Here is a 15,042-nt window from a genome sequence, read left to right on the forward strand (position 1 = left end):
CAAAAAGAACATTTTTGTGGGAAAAATTTGATTTTTTTATTTTCACAGCTCAACTTTATAAACTTCTTTGAATTATCAGTGAGTTCAAGGAGCTCACCAAACATCTAGATAAATTCTTTGAAGGGTCTAGTTTCCAAAATGGTGTCACTTGTGGGGGGTTTCCACTGTTTAGGCACAGCAAGGTCTCTTCAAACGCGACATGGCTTCTGCTAATAATTCCAGCAAATTTTGCATTCAAAAAGTTAAATGGCGCTGCAGAGTCCTGCTGTACGCCCAAACAGTACTTTTCCCCCACATATCATGTATTGGCATGCTTAGGAGAAATTGCACAATAAATTTTGGGGTCCATTTTTTCCTGTTACTCTTGTGAAAATAAAAAAATTGGGGTCTAAAGTAAATTTTTTGTTTATTTTTTCTTTCCACATTCCATTAATTCCTGTGAAGCATCTGAAGGGTTAAGAAACTTCTTGAATGTGGTTTTGAGCACTTTGAGGATTGCAGTTTTTAGAATGGTGTCACTTTTGGGTATTTTCTGTCATACAGGCCCCTCAAAGTCACTTCAAATGTGATGTTGTCCCTAAAAAAATGGTTTTGTAAATTTTGTTGGAAAAATGAGAAATCGCTGGTCAACTTTTAACTCTTCTAACTTCCTAACACAAAAAAACTATATTTCAAATATTGTGCAGATGTAAAGTAGACATGTGGAAAATGTTATTTATTAACTATTTTGTGTGACATAACGCTCTGATTTAAGAGCATAAAAATTAAAAGTTTGAAAATTGAAAAATTTTCACAAAATTTCAGCTTTTTTCACAAATAAACTCAAGTCATATAAACAAATTTTACCACTATCTTGAAGTACAATATGTCACGTGAACACAGTCTCAGAATCACTGGGATCCGTTGAAGCATTCCAGAGTTATTACCCCATAAAGCGACACTGGTCAGAATTCTAAAATTTGGCCTGGTCAGGAAGGAGAAAACAGGATCGGGGGTGAAGGGGTTTATGTGCTCAGTGGCCACAAATCAGATGAGAGGGGGGTCAGAAAAAGACATAAAACAAGAGTTGCAGAATTTCTTGTTAGACCGTCAGAATAAACTTGCTATCAGATTCTCTGACAATTCTTCCTCATAAACTCAGCACCAATAGTTTTCCCATGTGAGGTGTTTTACAATTGGAGGAGGCTGATAGACTGGTCTGGTCACTACTCCTCCATTAGCTGCACCATCAGACCCCTTTACCCGAGTATCCGTCAGTGAGCTCGTTCTGACAGTCTAGCAGGAACGTTTGTATCTCTTTTTTATGCCTTTTCATTTTCTTAGCTCCTCTCAACTGATTGATTGTCACAGACTACAATAAAGGTGCATTAAAGGTGCTTTTCACTAAGTGGACAATCCATTTTTAAATAAAGTAATCCCCCTTATATAATAAATATATCCGATACTCACCCCTGTACCGATGCCGTTCCAGCATTGAATCTCCCAGGACTCACATGACATTATGTTACGAGAGCCCTGCAGCCAATCAGCGGCTGCTATTAAGCTGCTGTGCTCTCACTACATCCATGTGTCCAAGTATTGGACAAAGGAAGTGAGCTAGCAGCAGCCAATAGTGGTCAAGGAAATTTCGGTGCCAACATCACTGGAATGGCAACGGTAGGTGAGCATATGTTATTTTCATTTTTACAGGGTGGCTGCTTTATTTAAAAAGTGGTTGTTCAGGTAGTAAACAACTTCTTTAAAGTTGAATGTGCTTGGAGACAAGGAGCCTGTAAAAGCCAAACGGTGCAACAGATGTAATGAGTCCCAGTTGAAAAAATTATTTTTGGCCCAAATTACATGTATTTAAGTAGAAAAAAATTGTCCCTAAAGGCGACCAACCCCTTAAAAAAGGAATCTGTCACCTACCAGGTTTTTGCCACCTAATTTGAGAACAGTATAATACAGAGGCAGAAATACTGATTCCAATGATGTGTCACTTACTGACCTGTTTATTGTAGTTTATCAGTAGGAGATTATTAGGTAGTCAAGCATATTCATAAACTCAGTATAACACCACCCCCACCACTGATTGGCAGCTTTCGGTTTACACTGTATATGGGCAGAAAGCTGCCAATCAGTGGTGGGAGTGGAGTTATACAGAGCTCAGCATTTAAAGAACTGCTAGATCTGCAGCAGAAAAAAACAGTAATTGTATCAAAATGACAGCAAGCAGCCCAGTAGGTGATAAATTGCTGAAATCAGGGTCTCTGCCTCTACATCATGCTGCTCTCAGATGAAGTAGCATAAGCCCGGTGACAGTTTCCCTTTAACAGCAAAAGCTATACTATACAGAATTAATGTTAATCTAACATACTAAAGGCCTGTAAAAAACAGCAAAACACAAGCTCCTGCGGCGGCCAGGTGTGCACAGTGCACAGAACCGGAGCAGCACAGCTTTGTACGCTGTGTAGTGGCAACTTCCATGTACTACAACTAGGCCGGAACTATGCTGCTCTGGTTATGTGCACTATATATATCCAATGGAAGCTACAAACAGCCGACCTGATATGGGTGACACATCCTAAGGTCAGGTCATCAATATCTAAGTCCTGGACAATGCATTTAATCTTGAACTTTTAATTGAGTAGCAGGAAGATCCTGCAGTCCAATATCATCTTGGTACTTTTCCTTGTTGGTGAATTAAAAAATAAATTATACTCTAATTTAGGGTCTTTGCAAGTGATTTTTCTCTCATCTGCTGAGGGTGTTACTTCTGGTAAAATCAGATGCCTGCGTTCTGAGAAGCGACCAGGATTCCGAAATCTGCTTTCTCCTTTCAGAAAAACTTTGTGACCTTAGGAAAACAAAAGGCACATACAGATAAGATAACAGTTTCCTCCGCATAAGTAAATTAACTGTATGTATGGCACATTGGATGAACACACCTGATCTGAAACAACGACTTGCATCTTTCTTCCCAGGGTAAACTTTGTGAATGGAGAGCGGCCGGTGGTTCAGACTTTACCATAGATCCAAAACCTTCCAGACTGAACACAAATAGAGAACAAGTGGAATTTTCACTGTTCATGTTCTCTCCAGAAGCCGCGTCCTCATTAGCTACAAGATAAACATAGAGAATGGGAAATACACTGTACCTGCTGAGGAGCAAGATGCTGATCTCTTATACACAACCCCATCGATCTGACCGTGCTGCTGTACATACCAGTGACATAAAATATGAATTATTTTGGAATCTGCCTGTTGAGATTAGCGACATGACTACATGATAATACGATACAAATATGCTAGATAGGAGTTACAACCTGCAGGAATAAATACATGTGAAAATATGAAACTACCGTAATACATCATGTTAGGTGAATGTGGCATCTTCTTCACCTTCCCCAGCAGGTCATCCCCTTTTCCTACTTTCATCCTCTCAGAAACCCCTGTGTCATCAGATAGATGTGTCTTCATTAAATAATACAGTACATAGAAGACAAGGGCCGGATGAGATGGTAAGGAAGAGCTATGCTGTAAATGATGATTTCTATGTCTTCATTTTACAAGCTATGTTAAATTATTTCAAAAAGCTTAACTAATATTAAGAGCCTAAGTGCAACAAATAACAAAATGAAAGGGACTCACTTATTAACTGCTTCTTGCTCACTCCATGGAAATTTCAGTGCTAATGACTGTTCCCCGTGACGCAAGACCTTTAATATATTGGCTGTTTTTTTTGCACCACAAGTTGCTATATACCAAGCCATCAGCAGCATTGCGCTGTCACACTGCCAGGTAAAACCTGATCAATGAAGGATTGGCCAACCATCTAATGTGTATGAGGGCCTCCCAACACTCCTCCAACAGATGATATCAGGGAATAGAAAAATCCGGTGTGTTGAATTTCAGAGGTTAAACCTTTTGCTCTCTGGGAGATGGAAGGGGCTCTCATAGAGAACAAAGGAATGTTCTTGTGTATGGGGAAGTCAGGGGAGACAGCTTTTGACTGAACGATTGTTTGGCCCATACTTATCTACAGTAATGTGAATGGGAACCTAAAAGGGAATGCAGATAAAAAATGCAATGACCTGTGTACACAGATTTTAGTTTTTACCCCAGCTGGCACAGAGCACAGTTTATTTAGTTTCTCTAAGGCAGGTTTGCATATATTCGTTCTCCAGTTCTATGTTCGAGGCAAAGCGCATTAGTAGTAAGGTGGAAAACTTACAAAATGACTTGAGGCGCAGTAACTTGAGACTGGTGTGGCTAAAGGAGCTAGTTTCAGCAACAGAACTATAGCGACTTTGCGAGAGATTTATCTGCCTCTGGGATTCGGTCACAGCTCTAAAGTTGAGAGAGCACATCTAGTAGACCCAGACCTTCATTCCCACCAGAAAGGCCTGAAAGAATGCCACTTAAGGTCATGCAAAGTCATTATGGAGTTCTTAGACTATAATGATAAAGTTGATATTATGAGTGCATTTGCATACAGAAAGAGATCTTGTCCCCTGGAGATAAAATGCATAGGAGTGCTTCTGCTTGAAGATTATTCAATAGACATTACAGTAGAAAGGAGTACTTTTAGCAAAATATGCTCAGCTTTGTTTCAATGAAAAAGGAGACTCAAGTGACAATACCCAGCCATCTTGAAGGTATTCTAAGAAATCAGTTCATCATGTGGAAGAAGATTTGGCAGAACTGTCGTACAATACTGAGACCCCCTAGGTGAAGACAGAATCAACGGGATTGAAAACCTTCAGATATCAATAATCACTGTCAGGATTCTGTTCTTTTGCTGATTGACCACTAGTGGCTGCTATTATACAACTTGAGAAACTTGTGAAATTGTGCTGCATTTCCACTCCTTACCACTGCTGATGACAGGGTACAAACATTATTTGTTTATAGGGGATCCTTTTACCATAACTTGGTGGTCTAGTGAGGACTCAATCACCAGCCTAATAACTTATTAAATATTTCTCCCTTTTATAGGAACTCTCCAAATTCCACATACTACTGTATTACAGCAATGTAAATGTTTAATGGTTTAGTTGATATTTTTATATAGGGTAGATGCAACATTCTTCTTTCTTAGTGTACAAGTAACATAATATGTAATATGCTGCAGACATAACTCCGAGGAGACGGGATATCTCTTCTCCTTCATATAGTTTCTTTAGACCACAAAAAACAGAGATTCGAAACACCTTTAGTGGTGCAAATTCCATTTCTAGGCAATGCTAAATGCATTTTGTGAAATATTTGGGGTTGTGAGCTTATTCTCTTAGGTATTTTTTTTTTGTTATTGAAGAGGAATAAATTGAGACTCAGTGGTTAGCACTTTTTCTTTGCAGCGTTGGGGTCCTGGGTTTATATCACACCAAAGACAACATCTGCAAGGAGTTTGTATGTTCTCCCCGGTTCTCCAGTTTCCTCCCACACTCCAAAGACATACAGATAGGGAATTTAGATTGTGATTCCTAATGGGCATAGTGATAATCTCTTTAAATAACTGTTAGAATTAATGGCGCTAAATGAGTAAAAAAAAAATCTCAAAAAGATATACTATTAACACGATTGTACATACAATAAAGAGCCTTCTTAAGCATTTTTCCCAATATACTGTCCTCCTCCAGGAGGAAAATGATTAAATAAAAATAGCACTATCTAAAGAAGAAAGCGGCCCAAAATACAGCTGGATTCGATTCTTTAGTGTCTCATTCAAATTCCTGCCACCTCCCACGCATCATGTACCAAAAACCATCATCTTTCAGAAGAAAAGCTGGGAGCCTTCTTAGAACATCTTGGAATATTGTTGGCCATTTATATGGCAATCGATGCATGGTCAAATATGACCAGATTTTGGATCTTTTATTTTTTTCAATCGGTTTAGTAATTGGGGTATTGCTAAAAAATAGTTCATCTGTTTCCACGATCTGTCTACATGACAGAAGTGAGTAAATTCTCTTGAATCAGGGTGCAACCACCTCCAAATATCAGTTAATCCCATATGCTCCAGAAAAGTAGGAAGCATTTATCTCTATATTGGGGTAAGAGAGTGAGATTCTTCCTGATATGGAACACATTGATGTTCAGGACTGTTTTAAAAGTGGATCTACGATAACCCAAAGGCTAGAGTTTACAAACTGGGATTTTTATCAGATCCTTTTTATTTATGTAAAATGACTTGTCAGGGTTGTCCAGTGTCCTGGTTTTGTTTCACCTAGCATTGGAACCTCTGGCCTGAAGTTTCAGACTTATTCACCGGAATTATTCACCGGAATTCAAGTAGGAGTGCAAACATCAAAAATTGTTTGTGGATGACATAACTTTATTTTTGTCCCTACCCTATGGTACACATTGAGTTCATTTTCCAATTCATAACGTGTTTTGGGGAATTTTCAGGGTAAAAAAATCTGTGTCAAAGAGCAAGTTCCTGTTTGGCGACAAGTAACCACTAGATCTGTGTGAATCACTGGTCTTAAATATACCGTACGTCCTGTAAAAAGTTACATCACCCATCTAGGAATCAAAGAGGGTAAACACAAAAAAATTATATTCTTGAAACTAAACCCCTTTGGTGACAAAATAATAGGTGAGTTAAAAAGGTAGCATCACATGCCATTATCTTTTCTAGGCAGATGATTTGATCAAAATTATCAACTTTGCGAGGCTTCTTTATCAGCTCCAGCCATTGGCACTGGGATTAATTTAATTTGTTTTTACTATGGGCCTAAATACTAACAGGCAGGTAGTTGCCTACCTGCCTGTTCTAATCACCGTCGCTGACTCTCTGCCGGCTCAGAGCAGTCACAGATCGCTCCTGAAGGAGATTCTGCAGCTTCTGCTGACGTTACGTCGACAAAGTAGCTGCTTCTCTTCCGGGGTGTGAAGAGTCAATGCCATGCTGACTGAAAGCCAGTTCCCTGCTGCCGAACTGAAGAAAGCTGGCTGTCAATCAGCATGACGTCGACAGTCATGACCCATTGACAGAGCAGCGCAGAAGACATGCTCTGTTGACATGGAGCAGCAGAATCGCAAACAGGAGAGGTCCACAATCAGTCTAAGCCAGCGCCAGGTAGAACAGGCAGGTAGTTAGCAACTACCTGCCTGTTAGTTCATAGACCCATAGTTCAAAAAATAAAATAGTCCGGTGTCATAGAAAATATTAACGATCCCCCTCCTGTATACCATTTGTCAAAGGAGAAGAGCTGACACTCTGGCCAGTTGCTTCTATGCAAATCTCCGTATACAGGCCAGAGGTGGCAAGCTCAATAGCCCATTAAAATTAACATACGAGTGTATCTCCTAGTGGCACAGGCTTATGATAAATTTACACCTAGGTGAGAAGCATGTGCTCCCGGGCTTCAAAACAATTATCTGTCACCCCCCCCCGGGGCCTCCCCCTTTTGCTGAACAGCAGTCTTCAGTCTGGCCGGCACCGACGAAAATATGGAATATCTAAAGTTCTATACCTCCGATAATAATGGGACCCATATTTTAGTGGCAGGGTCAGCTAAGTAACAATATGCATAATTTTCCGTAGCTGTATGCCCCTCAGGAGAGCGGTAATGCAAAAGTACAAAATAACAGACCACATCGTTGTCATGTGTGGTCTCTTAGGAAAGGCAAATTCATAATGGAAAATATGGTATCACTTTCGGGCTTCTGCGATCAACCAACGAGAAGTTATCGCAGAAGCCAGATATTTTTAATAAAAATATGAAGGCTGGAGCCCAGCCCACATGATGTCATCACAGGGGAGTGTGTGGGCAGGTCGCCCCTTCGGCATAAAAGACCTGACTGAAGATGGGTCAGAACTCATGTTGGAAGTACATATTTATGTGTAGCACGGGTCACGTTCGCTGAACGGTCATAGGACCACTTGCCTCCAGCTATACTGAGTCGTCTCTGTGATCTTTATAGTTTCTTTTGTTAACCCCTTTTATTTTGTGTAACTGTATATTCTGTACTGTAAATGTCTCCATTTGTAAAATCTTTGTATATTTTTCATAACACTGCCTCCCTTTTGGATTAAATATAAAATTTAATAGTTCTGTTTCTTTTGTTCTGTAATCGTTCCCTCCCCTGAAGCCATACGCTACCAGAAAGCAGGCGTCCGACCAGGCCTGTATTATAGCTCAAATTTGGTCGGTGGTGGCAGCGAATAATATTAAGTGGGTTATCCTGAAGCTGGCAGGGACCATATTGGGGTGTATACACATATTCCATGCGTTGGAATCCGGAGGTGCGTACGCCATACGCTCACTGCGCGCTTGCCGATACCTAAGTAGTGAGTAATCGGGATCGTGTGCCCTGCTCAATCCTGACAGAGTGATGGCAGTGGTGGGATATTGTGTGATCTCTCCGGTGTCGTCACTGTCGTTCCCTGACAAATTGGTGGTAGTGGTGGGATAATGTGTGATCTGCCCGGTGTCATCACTGACGTTCCTTGACATCCGGTAAAACACTTTAAGGCACTCTAACATAAATATGCTTAGGCTATGTTCACATGGCGTTTTTTCAATGATTTTTTATGCAAATTTTCAGCTGCGTTTTACAGTACCAGCAAAGTCTATGAGATTTCAGAAATCTCATGCAGACACATTGGTTTTTGTGTCATCAGTGTTTTGCGCTTTGCATGTTTTGCATGCAGCATGTCACTTCTTTCAACGTTTTCACAGCTTTTTCCACCCATTGAAAGTAATGGGTGGTGAAAAACCACTGAAAAAACGCATAGTGTGAACATAGATATCAGGCTTTGCTGCATTTTTAGTGAATAAAAGCAAGTACAACAGTATGTGAATCTTATTTATTTTTGTGATTTTACCATATTGTCTTTGTTTCCTGAGATGGCAGTTTGGATTAGGACAGTTTAATTAAATTAGTTATGTGTAAAATGTAAACATTCGCTGAGCTAGGTGTGAGATTAATTACCTGTGGCCCACGGAGGTGTGAAACTGAAAAATATCTGAGCAACTCAATGGCAGACCATAGTGTGAAAATAAATAGTGCCCTACAAACTCAATGCACTGCCAATGTCTTAGAAAACCTATTCCTGAACAATTAACCCCCCCCACTTTTACATATGTAATTCTGGTTAATATGGTTTCATAAATGTCTTGCATTGGTGACCGGTGTTCATGCTTCTGTGGTGGAAGCAAAGCTGAACTTTGGGATAATGAAAAATGCAACAAAAAATGCACCAAAACCTGCGCTTTTGATGCAGCTTCTTTCCTGCCAAGAGATCAGGTTTTGCTGCAGAAAAAAAGCTGAAAAAACGCTTAATATGAACATAGCCTTAACCAGGAGTTTTCTTATTTTATTTGGGCCAGGAGGAAACCCAGAGTTGCTCTGCAAAAATTGATGCTGTACAGGAGTCCCAAAGTTCCCGAATATTAGGGCATGCAATGTGTTCAGTTTATTTCATCATGCAGTGGACTGATTAAATAATTATTCTAATTGTGATCCAGAAAGTAATATAGCAGCCCCATGGGACAAGTTAATCCTAACTCATACATGAATGAATAAGCTACCACAATATATTAAATCAACCCTTTGATTGCAATATACAATAGCTTCTTGGAGAGTGATAAGGATAGTGTTCAATTTTCCTTTTAAAATATCTAAATATATGCCAATCGGGAATTACCTACAACTTGTACAAGGATCTTCACAAAAAGTAAAAGTCTAAAGAGATCAGGAAATATTATGCACCCTGAATAAAAGAGAAATCTTTCCCAGGGAGATCATGGCTACATTTGATATAGACAGCAAACACTATCTGTATGTCATGAAGGTAAACTTTCTGCTCTGCTAGACTACATTCTCTCTCCAGGGAAGCCCCTCAGCATATTATAGATGACATCATAGGCCCTAATAGCCACACACTGGATATCTCCGCTCTAATAATGCCATGAGAAATAGCTTTTTTGAAGACAGATCCCAAGTGTCTCTTTAAAACTTGTGAATGATGAACAGAAGACTCAGACATATCGGATGTGATATTGGACCAATGAGATACGGAGCAAAAAAACATTCTAAATGAATGCAGGTGGATCACTTTATTGGGAACTATGGTACCGCAAGGTCTGAATGAATCCTTAGGATTCGCATCATTTCTATGATTTGGGAATGTCTCTGCCTCCCCCCTTGAGTGAATCTTTTAACATTTGTTTTTTTGTCTCATGTTTTTATTTTATTGGTTATATTTTGGTTTTTAACTAATTATTTTATTCTTTCTCTTTCAAAGATTACCCAGAATAAAAGCCATGAGTCCAATCCCCTGCATATGTGTTCATGATCTGCTGAAAAAGAGGAAAAATTTGCTTTGCACTAATTGCTATTGTCAGTGATATAATCTGCAAAATTAGATATGTATAGTCTGTAATATCTGGCAACATATGGTGTGTATGTACTAATCATTCCTTTAATAAAAGAATTTTATAATATGTAGCTTGAACTCCATGCTCTCCCGTTTTTCTATGATTTGTCACATCCTGTGGATATGAAAAATATGTGCAAGATAGGAAAATCCATTTCAATCCCTTTAAGTTAGAGTGGTTGTCCGGACTTTTGCTAAAAGTCTACAGTCATTTTATGTGACGGCAGACTTCTGAATCTCTACAGCATATGCACCGCATGCTGTCAGGATTCTTCGGTGTCCACATGCCAACCAGACGGGTCAGGACGGGTTGCAACCAGAAGAAACACCGCTCAAGAAATATGTCTCAATTGCTGAAGGAGCAGCATTGTGAATAACTTACCTGATCTGCTCACTCAGCCAATAAGCAAGGCTGAAGTAGAAAAAACATACTCCTCAACTCATTGAGCACAACAGGCTTTTTTTCTAACTTGCTGCTCTGTGCTCATTTGTAAACCATTTCTGCAAAATCAGTTTGACAACTGTACAGCAGGGCAAGGAGACTAAAGCTGAAAAAATAGCTTGTGTGTTTCTTTTGTTTTCTCATTCAGCCTTGCCGCATGGCATGTTTTTTCATGATGCTGCTCCTCTGACAGTTGAGACATGCTTTGAGCAGTGTTTCTTCAGGCAGCAACCTTTACTGACATGTGACTATAATGGGTTTCAGTTTGAAGTATGTGACGGCGGCCATATTTATGACATTTTCGGTGAACCCCATTGCAAAAGTTCAAATAAAAAAACAAAACCATATATTCATAATTTATGAATACTGAAGTATTGACACTCGTTCGTACTATTTCTCCATGAGCTACTTATTAAGCTAGCCTGTATATCAGCAGTCATCGTATTGCATATATCTACATAAAAGTCCACTTAAGTAAAATGACAATTTGTATACAATGCAATCCTTCCACTCTCTTCCCTAAGGAGTCCATCCAGAGTGAACTGCTCTGTACTTAAAATAATATGTAACTGTGATTGTGCAGAATGATTGTAGAGACTGTGTGAAGCACTGAAGACGAGTCTCTTAGGGATATCCTAAAAAGAAGCTCAAATTGTTTCATTTCAGAGAAAAAAAATGACTTTTTTAACTGCTCAAATGCATTATACAGAGTAAAATAAGAAGCCATTCTGAACGTGACACTAGATATTTTAGGTTTAATATTCTCTATAATATGAAAGGGACTTGAAACAGAGTTTTTAAATCAAGTAATAACAATGTAATATGCCTGGTGCCAGATCTACAGTCAAAGTCATAATAATTGAAATGCATTTTGAATAATGGGAAAAAATAGAAGAAAGTCCTAGCGGAATTAAATCTTAGTACTAGAGGTTTGAGCTATGCAATGTTAGAGATTATTACCTACCTTTGAGAAAAAAACAGTGGGTCATTGCATCAAGAGCATACACTGGTTGCCAGGGAAATGCTACTTTATAGGAAGAAGGGAGACCAAATTGGCAAACTGGTTGGCATTCTGCAGCACCTAGTAGCTTTACCATACCGCTGCGATGGAATAGGAGAACCTAGAAAAAATAATGAAGGATTATCAACTCAGCTATTGCAATATATTACACACACAATTTGTAAAATACTGCTGTCATAATATATGGATATATAATTTATTTTAGCTTATCTCATATGCTATAATCCAGTAACCGCCATAACTTCTGTCGCTTATTTCAATAGGATCATATTCACTTTTCCCTATTTGACACATACATACACACAGTAGGACCATTTTTATAGAAAGCAAATCAGTATGTACCTTCTATGAACACATACATGAGGAGAATACAGACTGTAGTCAGTTGTTTGCCCTGACCAGATTTGGACCCAGGACCTCATTGCTGCAAGACCACGTGTTAACTAATGGCTGTTCATGGTGTCCCTCCAAATACAGGCAGAATGCACTTAATTTCTTCATAAATAAAATGATACCTTGATACCTGCGATCCGATGTCATATTCTACAGGAATCCATTTATTTCTTATATGTAAATGAGCTGCTCAGGACAATGGCCCGGAAACTGATCTGCATGAGAATCTGTCTCTAGAGATTATTATAAATTAAAGGGGCCGTTACCTGTGAGAGAAGTTACTAACACAGAACAGCAGAACTGATCTTTGTCTTCTTACAAAACTTTTGCTGCAGCTCTCACAGCTCTGCTGTATTGTAACACTGTCTGTCTGTGAGATGGAAGCTGAGAGGAACCTGCAGATGTGTCAGGTATAATCACACACAGCTCTGCAGTGAGATCAGGAGAGCAGAGAGCGGCCATCACACATCACACTGGGAACACTGGGAACCATTACACATCACACTGGGAACACTGGGAACCATTACACATCACACTGGGAACACTGGGAACCATTACACATCACACTGGTAACTCCCTTTATATATATAATAAGCCCTGGAGGCAGATTCTCATCTCTTTTTATTGAAAGGAATAGGTGTGAGTTGAATAAGCATCCGGCTGGCAGCTATCCAATATATATGGCCACCATGCATACTAGATCTTGTGTTTAAAAAAAACAGAATGACAACTGCCTAATAGAAACCAGCCAGAAGACTTACCGTATATTACTTGGATTTTCCTTACTACTTTAATCTACAATAGTATGGCACAACAGTACATATGTCAGAGTAGTGGGTCTGCATTACTATGCATCCAATATACACAATGAGACCACAGGCACTGACATGGGAAGCTGGTAAATATGAGAAGACACGTCTGCCAAAGGATACAGTTAACATAGGAGAGCGCAGGGACTTGACATTTAGATATTGATAGAAGAAGGGACACGAATCAGGGAAAAAAATTAGAACACAAGAAAATGACATTCAAGATTACAAAGTATAAAGATAAATATCAATATTTATTGAAATACAGAGGAGCACAGATATATGATTCACAGGTAAACAACAGGTAAACGCCACATCTCATGTGACATGCAGGGAAACATGGGGGAGAATACTGATATTACACTGATGGGGGCAATGAGAGGTAAAACATAGGAACAAAGATTACATGGTAAAGTAATGCAAAATTATAAGTACAAAGATGTGAAAATTCATATAAAAGATTAGTAGTAATAAACTAGAACTCACACCATTAGGAAGTGAGGAGACTGGGACCACTGCACTTATCAGGTCATCTGACGAGCCAGCGCTATACAAATGAAGAAAGACAATGTCATTTACTGTATTACCTGCACACATATATTATACACCCCCAGATAACTAAAGTCCACAATTCCATCTAAATTATTGCTAGAAAATAAATATTATAATGGTCGAACCCTAAATAATGTACAATATCATATGTATTGTTCACTAAAAAGGCAATTATGAGGATGAATGAGTTACAAGCAACCAAACAATCAGTAATAATGGCAGACACAGTAATGCAGCTATTAACAACCAGGAGGCCTAATTATAAATAAAAAGGTAAATCCTAGGACTAACTCTGTAATCTGGAACAGTAAAATGTGGTCAAAGCCAACTACTGGCACCTAGTGAAATTAATATTTATAGACCAAAACATTAGTCTAGGACTCACCTGTCATGAAGAAGAACGAGGCTGGACTCCTTTCCCCCAGCTGCAGTCACAAGGTACAGAGACTTATCAGTGCACCACACCATGACCCGGGCTCTTGGTAGTGCTAGAGGACTTCCATTAGAAGGCAGGTGCTCCAAGAAATAAAGATTGCCTATAGATTTTCCCTCTGGCAAGACAACAACACCTAATGGGAATCCTGAAAAAGAAGAAAGAGGTTCTCATCGGATTTCTATGGAAATATGGCCAAGTCACAAAGAAACGTGCCCAAGACAAACACAACGACCCACCAGAAGGTTTCATGTCCCAAACGGTAAGTGTTTCATCTTCAAGGCCAAAAGCCAAGTATGAGGAGCAAGAACTGATGGCGGAGACTTTTATAGGAGCTGCACACGGCCAAACCACATCAGGTTTTATGTCTGCATCTAAGAAGCAAAAGTATATAATTAATTCCTGTTTTGTAATGAAAAGTTAAAAATCCTATACAGATAGTCACACCAAATATATGTATTTAACATTGTGGCCAGTGGGAGACATAGGTTGCTTATTATTATACAGTGTCATCATTGTTGCTGTGGGCCCACCAGTGGAATAGATTCTGGGGGCCCACTGATTAGCTACATGCAATATTACCTGACCTTTGTTCACAAATTTGACTTTGTTTCTATATAATAAGTTGGGAAGAGGCGAGATGCTGCCCTTTTCTGTACATGTGGAATTAAAAGTAGTATGCCAAAAACTGCTTAGGTAGGTGACTGGGTGGCCCACTCCTGCACATGGGCCTTCCAGGGAATTCATCAGTTTCCCTGTGCACCTGTCCTAGTCTGAGTGACTTACACTGGTGCTTTCCGCCATATTGGGAAGGGATACTCCCGACATGGTAAACACTGGCAATAATCCACTTGGCTTGATTTGGCCTGCTAACAGGTACATGTAATTAAATTACTAACAAAAAAATAACAAAACTGTGTACTTAGTAGAATATTTACATCCACCACTTGATATTCTGATGGCCGGGCATATGTACAAATACTTGTCAAAGCAAATTGATACATGAGATTTAGTTGTTGGTTC

At 39.3% G+C, this 15,042-nt stretch overlaps 1 protein-coding gene across 11 annotated transcripts in view; it reads right to left on the reverse strand.

Moving 5' to 3' along the window:
• Positions 1–340: 340 nt before the first annotated feature.
• The window catches only part of WDR93 (WD repeat domain 93), a 127,916-nt gene continuing 113,214 nt past the window's right edge, over positions 341–15,042 (reverse strand). For 8 of the 11 annotated variants that reach the window (XM_073653241.1, XM_073653237.1, XM_073653243.1 and 5 more), the window contains 6 exons: positions 14,259–14,393; positions 13,972–14,167; positions 13,521–13,581; positions 11,776–11,932; positions 2,928–3,099; positions 345–2,836 (listed from right to left, as the gene is read on the reverse strand). In XM_073653241.1, the coding sequence (XP_073509342.1) occupies positions 2,734–2,836; positions 2,928–3,099; positions 11,776–11,932; positions 13,521–13,581; positions 13,972–14,167; positions 14,259–14,393 (824 nt within the window). In that variant the 3' untranslated portion in view covers positions 345–2,733. Of the gene's footprint in view, positions 2,837–2,927; positions 3,100–11,775; positions 11,933–13,520; positions 13,582–13,971; positions 14,168–14,258; positions 14,394–15,042 lie in introns of all 11 variants that reach the window. The other 3 variants (XM_073653244.1, XM_073653246.1, XM_073653245.1) reach the window with 2 other exon arrangements.

This window comes from Phyllobates terribilis, unplaced genomic scaffold (assembly GCF_046119375.1).
Source record: "Phyllobates terribilis strain yellow unplaced genomic scaffold, ASM4611937v1 Scaffold_11__3_contigs__length_659146591, whole genome shotgun sequence".
Lineage (NCBI taxonomy): Eukaryota > Metazoa > Chordata > Amphibia > Anura > Dendrobatidae > Phyllobates > Phyllobates terribilis.